This window comes from Camelus dromedarius, chromosome X, assembly GCF_036321535.1.
Source record: "Camelus dromedarius isolate mCamDro1 chromosome X, mCamDro1.pat, whole genome shotgun sequence".
Lineage (NCBI taxonomy): Eukaryota > Metazoa > Chordata > Mammalia > Artiodactyla > Camelidae > Camelus > Camelus dromedarius.
In genome coordinates this window covers 34,237,507-34,250,068 of record NC_087472.1, presented here as the reverse complement: position 1 = coordinate 34,250,068, position 12,562 = coordinate 34,237,507, and the positions used below count along the sequence as shown (strand labels likewise).

At 48.5% G+C, this 12,562-nt stretch overlaps 1 protein-coding gene across 6 annotated transcripts in view; it reads right to left on the bottom strand.

Annotated features, from left to right (window-relative positions):
* FRMPD3 (FERM and PDZ domain containing 3) overlaps window positions 1-12,562 on the bottom strand; it is a 121,017-nt gene that overhangs the window by 10,917 nt on the left and 97,538 nt on the right. For all 6 annotated transcript variants that reach the window (XM_064482906.1, XM_064482907.1, XM_064482910.1 and 3 more), the window contains 2 exons: window positions 11,513-11,692; window positions 3,874-4,018 (listed from right to left, as the gene is read on the bottom strand). In XM_064482906.1, the coding sequence (XP_064338976.1) occupies window positions 3,874-4,018; window positions 11,513-11,692 (325 nt within the window). The remainder of the gene's footprint in view (window positions 1-3,873; window positions 4,019-11,512; window positions 11,693-12,562) is intronic.

The window sequence follows — 12,562 nt, the reverse complement described above, 5'->3', positions numbered from 1 at the left end:
CAACCCTGTGAATATATTAGATATAACTCAAGAACACTGAGTTGTGAATTTTAAATGGGTAAACTTTATGGCTTAGAAATTATAGCTAAATAAATTGTTTATTTTTAAAAAAAAGCACAGCCCTGGGTACATGATGAACCCTCAATCATTATAAAAAGAGCAAAAATGTGCTCTGTACTTTTTGGGTTTTATAGGGTTTTTCTCACATGATCCTGTCAATCCCTCGTGAGGTAGGTACTATTATTATCCTCAGTGGGCAGAAGAGGGAACTGAGACTCAGTTTATGGAACTTGCTCATGATCACACAGCCAGGATACAGCACAGCAGGGACTGGAACCCGGGTCTCTCTGACTTCAGATCTCAAGCCCTTGCTGTTTTCCATGGACCACGTTGCCCCTCGAAATACAGAGTCAATGTAACTACATTGAGTGGGTTCAGTTCAGACCTTAGTGGCTGTATCTAGGGAACTCTGGGTCAGCTGGGGGAACAATACGTAATGACCTCTGGGCCTTAGGAAAGAAGTGCTCCTGGGGAGCACTGAGCCAGAAGCATGAACTCTCAGTTCAGGAGGACTCAACCTGTAGGCACTGTCGACAGATCCTGGCCATGCACCAGGTGCTAACTCCCTCTGACACAGCTGAATGATCAGCATAGACTGGCATTAAGGTGTCTCCCAGGGGCAGGTCCAATGAAGCAGGTGGTGACTTCTCTTAGACAAGGAAGTCCAGGGGTGGCTTCCCTCCCTGCAAGATGGAAACATCTCCCAACACCAGGTTATCAAGGCCAGGTAATGCCCAGCCCACTATTCAGTACTGTGACCTGCAGATCCAAGGAGCAGCAGGGGGAGTGGTGTGCAGAGGAGAACATGTGTCCGGAGAAGCCCAGATCTCTTCCAGGAGGTTAGAAATGCCAGGGAAGCCAGGTGCTGTAGGCTGATGGCTGTGGACGGTGTGCCTCCCAGATTGCAAATCTGCTGTAAATTGCTCAACAGCTTTTCCCAAGAGGGACGCCCTAGTCTACCCCTCTGTACTCAGCCATCAACCACTCAGAAGACTGACTTAAAAGAAACACTTCCAAAGAAACAAGATGGTGATCCAATTTGAGCTATGCTCAAACAATGCACACATGGCCAACACGACGTTGACACAACCCAGCTTTCTATTTTATAACTTGATCTTGCTGCATTCTACAGTCTGATGATCATGACTGGTTATAATAATGACCTAGAGGCCTTGGAATGACTTCATGTTCTTTCTGAATCACCGAAAAAAAAGTCTGTTGTGTTCAGTCTAGCTTTAGCACCCTGTGCATGTTGTTGCGTTTAACTTCATGAAAATCAGTAAGCAATGCATGAGATACGCAGTAGCCATTAGCCAGAATATTCGATTCACTAGACAAAACCATTTTCTAACCATGGGAGAAAATGTAGAGTGAACTCCTCCAACTGCGGCCCGTTTTGGGGCTCCCAAAGCCTTATTTTCCTGGATTCCCCCAGGATACAGGGGAACTCAGGGCTAGAGAGGGATGGCAGCTGCCTCTGGATTTCCTGCTAGCCCAGTAAAGGTAGAGAACTGGCACTTGTCTGAGCCTTTCTCTAAGCTGTGTTCTCAAGCCCAGGTGTTGTTCTGTTGGGGCAGCTGAATTTTCCCTAAATAAATGCAAAGGCACTTACTGCATTGCCATGATCCCTTTGCTCGTCTGTCCCTACTCCCCCGCTAGACTGCCAGCTCGGTGAGGGCAAGGACCACGTCTGTTTTTGGTGGCTCTATCTGCAGTGCCTGGCACATAATGAATACTTGAGAAATAGTTGTTGAGTGAATAAACGAAATACCTCCTGTGGGGAGACTACCAGTAAAGCCCAAGAGGTAATCTCTTCCCTCCCAAGTCCCCATTTTCCTTTTTTTTTTTCTCAGGCTCGGAGGAGAGGCGATGCTTTCTCTTTCCCAGTCTCCCTCAGCGGGCTTTGGCCCTCGAAGGAAAAGCCCAGATGAGGTTGGTGGGATTCCTCTTCCCTATAGGCCTTTGCTAAACAGCAGCTGGTCCTGGAGCTTCTGTTCTGACATGAAAGTGTGGGCAGACGGAGGAAACCCATCTCAATTTTGTACCAGGGACCGATGGCCCCTCACTGTAACTGGGGCAGAGGTCTCCTCCGTGGTGCCTCTTGCTGTCCCCCTTGCCTATCCTTGGGGCCATGGGATGAGATGTGCACACCAGCCCCCAACAGCCTGAGCCATGAGTCTCCCTGTCTCCTTGGCCAAGAGTGCTGGGTGGCTGCTGTTGAACTCAGCATCTAATAGCCCCAAAGGTCACACAACAGGGCCCCAGAATGGACTTAAGCCCTTGGGGAGGTGAAGCCCTACAAACAGCAGGGGCACCAGCACTGTCCATCTGGCTCCTGTGTGGACAGAGAGGCCCTGTGCTAGAGGCAGCCTGAGCCCCGTCACTCTGCAGGCTCAAGGTGGCTCTCGGGAATCAGGGAGGGGCTCTAAAGCCATGCCTGGCATTTCTGGAAGTCTCTTTTCCAGGCTGCAACACTTCCAAGAGACTCCGATGGGCTCCAGGCTCTTCCTTCGGGCTTCCCTTTCCTTTTCTTCCTCTCTGTCCTGCTCAGTAAGAGGTATCATAGGGTGTCATGACAAAGAAGAAGATTGCAGGTGACAGTTACAAGGCTAACACTGGCTTTGCCATCCTTTGCCCATCAGAGGTTTGCTAGTACCTATGGCTTCCCACTCTGGACCTATTCACCAGGAGCCATGTGGCAACTCAGCCCCTGGGTTTTTCTATTCCAAGTCCCTCTACTTCTCTACATGGAGCCTCCTTCATATGCCTTGAGGCCACATATCCTTTCCCAAATCCGTGTTTGGTGGGCTGCCTTTTAATTCTTGTGGACAGTGTTATGAGAGGAAAACATGGGCTTGTCATGATGTTGGTGATGAAGAGACAATGAGGTGAGAGGGTGTGTTTCTACTCTCAAACAACTCACTCTAGATCACATGTGATGTATCTTGTGAACCAAGACAGACTTGTAGAGAGAAGTGGTCAAGCGTCAAGAGAAGTGGATGGAGGGCCTTCAGCACACGAGGGGGGACCTACTGGGTGGGTGGTCTCAGTTTCTACCTGTGATGTCTGGGTGCTGGGGTGGGGAAGGCCTCAAGTCCACTCCATGTGGGGTACCTGTTCTTTGGGTCTCCTCCTTCTCCTCCTCTTTTGGTTCAAGGTTGCAGTATCCGGCCTGGGCTGATTTGTCCTGAGGCCCCTGTTTGTGTCATCAGCAGGACAGCTCTGAGGGGTGGCTGCCCTGAATTGCCTAACTGGGAAGTCTCCTGTTTGGGGGCTGCACTTGACCCTGATTGCTCTTAGTGATCATCCCCTCCTCTCGCCAATCCTCCTGCTGGAATGTACTCTGGGTCTGCACAACCTTTCCCACACCAGCCTATCGTGGTCTCTTCACTTCAGGCAGCTCTGTCAGTCCCCACTCTGATGACCAAAAGAAAGGCTTTCTCTTCATTTTCAGCCTTCACTTTCAACTAAGCCAAAACCCCCATGCATCACTCCCAGATCATTGTACTTCTAACGCTTTGCCTTAGATCCAATGCCATTCTTTAACTGGTTCTATGCATTGCTTGTTTGCTATTTTTATCTTACGTTCCTTGACCGACTTAGACACAATATATTGTCACAGGCATCCTTTGTGGGACAGGCCCATCTGAAGGCCAGCTGTCTTTTCCACGGGCTCGTGCCAGATGGGACACAGTAGTACAGCATCGGCTCCTGGTAAACCAGGCAGTGGCAGAATGGGGTGAGCATTCCTCCCTCCCTGTCTCCAGGGTCCAAAGGGCCTCTGACACGCTGAAAACCGAGGCTGAGCCCTACCTGCCTTGATCATTGGAGGTGGAAGAGGCTGGCTGGCAGGCCTGGAGAAGATCATCTTCCTGGAATCCAGCAGGAGGCGGCAGTACCCTGCAATCAGGCAGGCAAAGTTGGTGGCTTCGGGCCACTCCATCAACAGCACCAGAGGCTGGGGGAAAGATGGGTGGAAACGTGAGAATACAGGAAGGAGGGGAGCAGGTGCATGTCCAGGAGAGTGACAGTAAAGACGAGATGACTGGCATACTTATGAGAACCATACTTTCTGAACCCAAAATTGAGGCACACGGCTTGACAATTTCTTCTTTTAAAAAAATTTTTTTTCTCTCTCTCTCTTTCTTTTTTTTTTAAATGGAGGTACCGGGGATTGAACCTAGGACCTCATGCATGCTAAGCATGTGCTCTACCACTGAGCTAATCCCACTCCCCCAGCAACAAATAATTTCTGATTTGAGAATTTATAGTAAACTTTTATCCAGGTATCAAAACTAAATCAATCTCTAATTACACGTTGAATGAACCACTTTTACTGAAAAAGGGTAAAATTATATAACATCACATGACGGCTGTGTGGCTGTGATTGGGCTTGTCAGGGTTCAGCAGATGAGTGGGCCAGCTGGGAAGGAGTCCAGGCGAGGCTGGTGAGCATCCTTGATGGGAAGTTCCTCAAATGCGCAAACAATCTCTTGTTCATCTCTGTCTACTACAATACTTAGAAGAGCTCCCCGGACATGGACACTCCATGCAATGTAGCCTTCACCGTGTCTTCTGGGTCACAAAGTCTTTCTGGTCTGCAGCTCTGCTCAGTCCTTCATGCTCCCCACCCCCCTTTTCCTCTATTTCCCAAAGTTTCCTCCCTATGTTAACTGGTGTGCTTCTTAAAAGAGTTCCTTAGTCAAATGTGTATATGAAACACTGAGTTAAACAAAGCTAGGCAGATGGTTGTAATATGGGAATTCTCAAATTCTTTAATATATGAATGTGCACTGCAAAACTTCAAGAGGGGGGCTTTATAAACAACAAGGTCTTACTGTATAGCATAGGGAACTATATTCAATATCTTGTAGTAACCTATAATGAAAATGAATATATGTATGTATATGTATGACTGAAACATTATGCTGTACACCAGACATTGACACAACATTGTAAACTGACTATACTTCAATAATAATAAAAAAATTACTATCAGAGAAAAAAGGAACCATCTGTACCCAGAAGAGGAATGGCTCCTTTCTCTAGTGAGAAAGGGATCAAGGATGAGATGCTACTTTGGGGTCATTATGGGGAAAGGGCAGAGGGGATATTTGTATCTCTTGTTAATGGATGCTTCTCAATCACAACAGAATGGTCAACCTTGTGTACAACAAAGTAGAGACAGGAGGGGAATGGAATGGTAAGGGAGAGAGTAAGATATGCCTCCTTTCTGCCTTACTCCCTGCCACCAATGGCAGAAGGATAAACAGAGGTTTGGGTGTGGACAGCTGCTACCACCATTGCTATGAGGGCCCAAGACTTGCTCAGCTTGCCTCTGGAGCATTTACAGACATCATGGCCGTCCCTGCTGCCACTGCCTCATTTCAGACCCTCATCGTCTTCCTCCAAGACCCAAACTTCTCAAGGTATATGTGAATGGATCACAAGTGTGCTGAGATCCTGAGCCCCTTGGCCTCTGGGTCCTGTTACCTCTGGCCACAAGCTGCCTCATCTGTTTATTCCAGTGGGCCATACAAGTTGTGGAATTTTTCATGATATGGCAAAGGTGGTGACACTCTAACCTTAGGATCTTCAATAGCCTCCTGACTGGACTCCTTGCCTCTAGCCACTACCCACTTCACTCCACTTTACCTCTATATGGCTGCCTGGGTGTCTATCTGAAACACGACTCTCACTTAAAATCTTTAATAGCTCCTCACCTAAAAGAGCTCCTACTGCCTTCCAATGTCACACAAAGCCTCTTGTTACCCAACGTACAGCTCTAAGCACATCTCCCACTAACTCTGCCTGTGCCCTGCTCCCATCACTGTCCCTCATCATATGCTGCAGCAAGAGCACAGCATTTACAGGGTGTTAGAGAGGTCTTGTTCTTTGATCCTTTCATACCTTAACCTATGCTGTTCCCTCTGGCTGAAATGCTCCCGTGGCCTGGCCCACTCTGTCCACCCAGCATGCTGCCACACGCTGGCTAGACAGCTTACGGATAGCATGACTCACTGAGAGATGCAGCCATGCATCCCAGAACAGGGCCCAGGCAGGTTCTGCCCTCATGGAGCTTATAAGCTAACAGGAAATAAGGCATAAATGAAATAATCACACAAAGGGATATGATTGCCAGGTGGGATAAGTGCTATGAAGGAAAAGGACAGAGAGCTACCAGAACACAGAACGTCCTAGACTGGTGTGTGGGTGGGTGGGTGGGTTTGAACACACGCATGTGTGACTACGTTGGTTTCAGAAGCTGGAGAGAGCTTATTTGAGGAAATGACACTGGCTGACAAATGGAATGAGAACCCACTGGACCAAACAAAGCACAGGCTGCCTGGCTGACTGACTGATGGACAGACTGATAGACTAGTCAGCTGCAGGACAGGCAGAATGCCTAACAGCCTGACATCCTGACTGGTTAGCTGCCTGGCTGGCTGCTCAGTTGGCCAATAGACAATCAGAGGCTGAGTGCCTACCTGGCTGATTGACTTCCCTGTCTGCCTTCAATTTCCCCTCTGATCACTTACCCTCAATATAGCCCAATGTCCATAACAAAACAGCACAAAGGTAAAATCTTATGCCCAGAGAGGGCCAAGTGCATCCCAAGCTGGCCCAGCACAGCACAGCACAGCACGAGCCTCTCCTCTGCACCCCGCACAGTTCACTGGGCCCTAGCACGGGCCAGATGCAGCTTGCAAAAGGAACACAGAGGCAACTTTTGCCAGCAGAGGTAAAAATCAAATCAAAGGCAGGCAAACAAAGAGATTGGATAGGTTTTCTTAGCAATCTTCAAATACAACATTCTATTTTAAATAGGATTTTAATGATCATGACATCTAATGTAATGCTTGTCCCGACAGAAAGCACTAGAGCCATAAGGCTCAAACATGAGAACATGAGACACACTGGGCCACAGGAGATCCCTTGGGACTTCCTTTTGATGGTTTCTCTTCCCCTCTTCTGTGGTAATGGAGTATGGTAATGGCCCAGAGCTGTCTAGGTCCCAGACTGCTGTCTCTTGCAGAAAGATATTTGCATACTCCCTCACATTGGCCCCACTAAGAGCAAGTAAACTTGCTGAGTAAAAACTGTAACTAAATATGCCCAGGCCATCTTCAAATGGAAAAGGAGAAAAGAAGAATGGAGCTGGAGGCACGGCCAGCTGTGAGCAGGCACAGCAGTGACTGAGTTGACGTGCTCCAGCCCCATCTCCTTCTTGAGATGCTCGGGGAGCTCCAAGGCACCCAGCACTTTGGTATGCCGACTAGGGAGGGGACTGGGCCTGCAGTAGCCTCAGCTCACACTAGCATCTCCGAGAACAGGATTAAAAAAAATGGGAATCCAGGGGCCCAGTGAGGTAAGGGGACAGGATGATGGTCCTTGAGTCCCAGGAGACCAGTACCTTTGGCTTCCTGTCTCCACAGCACTGGGAAAGGCTAATCGGGCCTAGCCAGCCAACTGGGGAGCAAGGCAGAATATCACTTTAAGGCAGTGGATCTCAGGCCAGATGCACATTAGAATCCCCTGGGAAGCTTTAAAAACCTATCTACCTCTGGCCTCACCTCCAGACATTCTGCTTTAAATGGTTTGAGAGGAAGGGCCCGGGCGTCCAGTGGTTTTTAAATCTCCACATGTGATTCTTAATATGCGGTCAGAGCTGAGAACTGTTGCCTTAAGTGAATAATCTTTGTTTCACCAGGCCCTTCCAGAATGTTCCCAGACCAGAATGGCATATCTAGGGGAAAATGGCCAAGTTTGGTTTCTAAATTCATGTCCCTTATTAAGGAAATTCAAGCAGTCTTTCTTGGGTGTACCCCAGGCTTTGGTGGGCTGGTAAACGTTTAACAGCCCGTTCTCTGAAGTCCTGATTTGTAGTGTTTGCCAATTTCCCTGGTATACATACTTCCACCATGGCCGCTTTCAAGTTATCAATGTAATGTCACTGAATGCAAAGTTGGGAGAGATACATATGCCCAGCTAGCTCTCATGCGCCTGTGCAAACAAGCTCCAACACGACAGTGACCCTAAGGATAGACTCCTACTGAGCCCCAGGGAAGCCATTCTCCAGTGCAGAGCTTCCCAGACCCGTCCCCCCAAATCCTTCCCATTGTGCAAATACATGGAGAGAGACACCACTCAGTAACCACGGATATTGCTGATCTATAGTGTCTCCAGGAAGCTTCGTTAATCCCCCAGCCAGAATTAATTTTGCTCTCCTCTTGATACCTCTTCTATGGTACCTCCTTTGGTATTACATATAATTGTGCACTTCGTTCTCTCCGACAAGACAGCAAGCTTGTTGAGGACCAGGAGCCATATTTTTTCTTTCTTCTTTTCATCTTTGTATCTCCTGCCGGGTTTGGCATCCTTCCTGGCAACAATCAGCTCATACTAAATGACTGTCAAATGGAAACCTGGATCTTTTTTCTCCTTCGGTCTTCCTCTTTTCCTACTACCGCACTATACCATTGATCCTGCCTCTGCCAATTTATCCGAGAAAGGGATGAATACCGCCCTGTCCATTTCATAGGGTACTGACTTATGAAAAGTGATGCACATAGCAGATATCTCTGGTTACACATGCATCTGATTTTCTGTTAACAGAAGTTGAGTGTGAGCAGAACGTTTATCAAATCAATTATAACTTTTAACGCAGTGAATGAGAGCTTCCTATTTGAAGGAATCTCATTGTATGTGAGTTTCCTGTCACTTCTGTAACAAATTAACACAAACTCTGTGGCTTCAACAACAAATCTATTCTCTTACAGTTCTGGAGGCCAGAAGTTTGACATGAATCTCACTGGGCTAAAATCAAGGGTAGGCAGGGCTGTGTCCCCTCTGGAGGCTCTAGGGGAGAATGGGTTTCCTTGCCTTTTCTAGCTTCTAGAGGCCACCCACATTCCTGTTCTTTTCAGCCCTGTCCTTCAGTGTGCTCAGGATACAGGCAGCAGGCAATAAGGGTCAAATAGAGTAAGACTTGTGTGTTGTGTGCACAAGAGAGGAACGTGTGTGGGGATATACCTGCATGCATGCTCTTAGTGACTGCATACATTTCACTATATATTTTTTAAATGTTTGGGTTTTATTAATTTTAATGGAGGTACTGGGGCTTGAACCCAGGACCTTGTGCATGCTAAGCACGAGCTCTACCACAGAGTTATACCCTCCCCTCTCCCTCACTCTTTCTTTTTCCTTACCATTGCCCCTGCACGAGCACTACGATCTCCTCCCTGCCTCTCTGGCTTCACACTGGCCTTGCACCCATCCAAGTCAGCGTTCACTGTCACTCCTCTGTTCCAGGGCCTACAGTGGATTCCCAAGATTCTATCACATTGAATCTCAATTCCTCGCTTGGACTGGCCTTCGAAGCTTTTCACCAGCTTGTTCTGCCCACCCCCAATCTCTCTCCAATCTCTTTGCTCATCATTCTCCTCTCCAGCCAAGCAACTCTGCTTATCGACCTGCACATACCTTGCTTATTTCCGTGCTTGCTCTCTGCCTGTGAACACATCCCACTTCTCTCTGCTAATCCATGCCTATCACTTCAAGATCCAGCTTCAAACACTCTCTGGTGGGAAGCCAGTTCTGATTAACCCTTTCCTCTTCTTTTGTTCCATGTTCTGCACCACACTTACCTACAACATTTACCTCAAATTAACTCTTCATTGCTGTTTTGCTTTGGCAAAAATAACAGGTCTTGTTTGTTGAGTACTTACTCTGTGTCAGGCCACTGTACCTACATTTTCTCATTTCATCCTGAATGATAACCTTTGGAGATAGGCATGCCATTTGGCAGTTGAGGCAATCAGTGTTCAGAGAGGTTAAAACACTTTTTCAAGGCCACACAGCTAGGAAGTGGTAGAGCTGGGATTTGAACCTGGTCTGTGTGATTACAGAGCTCCATACATGATCTGATGTGGCGTTATTAAGGCAGGTCACGTGTCTTTATGAGCCTAGTCTCCCCAGTAAGAGCACGGCCCCTTCCGGGCAGCATTCACACTCACACTGTGGCCAATTCACTCCCAGAAACGATAATAATGCTCCTCAGTCAGGCAACACCCACTGACCCTGCTCAGGATAGTCCCTCCCAGAACTTGGGACCCAGAGGTCAGTGGTTCTCAAAACTGGCTGTAGTAAAGAATCACTTGGGAACTGAAAAAGAAAGAAATCCCGATGCTCAGGCCGCACCCTGACCAATTAAATCACAGTCTCTGGGAGCAGGATCCAGTCATCTGTATTTTTTAAAAGTTCTCAAGGAAATTCTGTTGTGTAGCCAATGTTGAGAATCACTTGTAGAACATAGGAGACTCAGCTGGAAAGCTGTTTCTCTGTTTTAAATCCTTTTTATTCCTCAGAAAGCTATATCCTTCCTGCATGTCTTGTCTTTCCTGCTCCTCTTTGCTACCTGTCCATTTGGCTTTTCACCCAACAACATCCAAGGAGGGCAGCAGTCATTAGTTGAGGACGTGGCCACAAGCCAATTAAATATCAGCTCTGGGCAAGTTCCTAAACCAATGGGAATCCTGTGAATCACAAGTGGAAAAATTAACATGTTAAAGCTTTCAGGGCTTCACAAAGACAAAAATAAATAATTTGCTCTTTTAGAAACAGCAAACATTCCACCTCTTAATCTGCTAACAATACCTCCTCCTGGGAAATCCTTTAAGAAAGGAAAGTTGCACCTCCTCTAATAGCTTCCACCAGCTGGCCGGCAGGCCTGCCCCCCACCCACTGGTCACTGGGTGCTCAAACAGGAGACCATCGAGGGGGCGGCTGACCACGGCTGCCAGATTCTGCACAGGCGACAGCTGCTTGCCAGTCTGAAGAAGTTGATCTATGGGAAAGGTTGTAAGATTCTAGAAGAGCTAGACTCTGGGAGGTGAAATGGGGACAAGGCTCTGCCTACTCCCTGTCTCCCCAGGACCCCTGGGCTCCGTCCACATACTGACACCCCCTCCTCTGTGATTCCAAGTGTGTGAGCCTATGGCAGGGCTCCCCAGCTGGTGTGCACATATTCCTTCAAGCCTCTGGCAGCCAGGCAGGACCTGGGGTGGCCAGAGTCTCCAGGGCTGGTCCATTTACCCCAGTATCCCACACGAATGTAATTTTCTCTGTGTGCTGTGATGAGAGATTGAGAAGCAATGGCCTGGGTGGAGCTCCAAGTTCTCCAATCCCCCTGCCCTCTGCTGAAGACCTTTCATGGGCTGATTGGACACTCTCTCGTCTTCCCTAGCATGGGCTGACCTTAATACAGGGTCAAGACAGCGTGTCCCAGAGGGCTAAGAAGACAAAGAGGAACCCCGAAAGGCCCAGGGTCTGAACCATTTTAGAATCACTGCACCTCAAGTAATGGACTCGAACTTTCTATCTCAAATTTACTTCTTCCTCTGCTCCCAAAGCCTGTCCCCGGGGAGAAGCAGCCCCTCGAGGCTGGGCTTACCTTGGCATCCATGATGCTGGTCTCCACCCGGGCCACGCCCTGGTTCTCCCGGAACAGCTGGATCTTGCTGATCTTGCTGAACTCGGACAGCACAGTGGTGAGGTTGGTTTTGAGGTCAATAACATGGCTGATGCCGTGACGAGGTCCCACCAGGAGGGTGGTGGCTGACTGCTTCTCATCCTGGTGTCCCATCGTGGTGGGCAGCATTCACGGAAGGGCAGAGAAAGTGGGGAGAGGAGGTAAGAGGAGGAGATAGAAAACAGATGTTGGACCAGTTCTGTTGGGAGGTCTGGAAACAGCTGGAGCCCAGTGCCAGGGCGGGAGGACCACCTCAAGGAGAAAATAGTCTGGGATGCCCCTGTTCCCAGGGCAGTGCCCCAGATCATCAGTCTAAATGGACACCTGAGCCTCAGTAGCAGGGAGAGTGAAGTGGGCAGAAGCAGGGTTGCTTCTAGCAAAATCGTCAAATAGGTAAGGTTTGTTTGGGTGCCTTCACAGTACCCTCTCCTTACAAAGCCCGAGATTTCTCATTTGTTGCTGCAGGCCACTTAAGGCTCCCACCCAGGGCTCTGTCTGAACGGGTGGCATCCTGTGTTTGGTCTTTACCCTCCCCCACCAACAGCCACTCAAACTTGCACTTCTCACCTGGTGCTAAAAGCTAAACTGACAACATAACTCTGCCCAAGGTGTTAAAGGTTGACTGGGTGCTTAGTAGGGGCGGTAATCTCCCTCCCTTAGAAGATATTTGTCCTTTAATAGGCACTGCAGCAGTCTTAACCCAGAGGAATGAATAAGAATTTCAGCAGCGGGCTTTCCTTGACCCTCAAATGGCCAAGGAAACGGCCACCTCTATGCCTGATGGACTGGATTCCCTATGTGATCCTGACAGGCTTCTTGGCACCACCAAGCCTGAGCCCTCTGCCGGCCCATTCCCTGGCATTAGCATCACCCCAAGGAACCTCTTCCATCTGCTAGAGACACTTTGATAAGCGGCTTTCCATCCGTATGTCCCACGAGCATGACAGCGTGTTCCCCAGAGCATGACAAGCA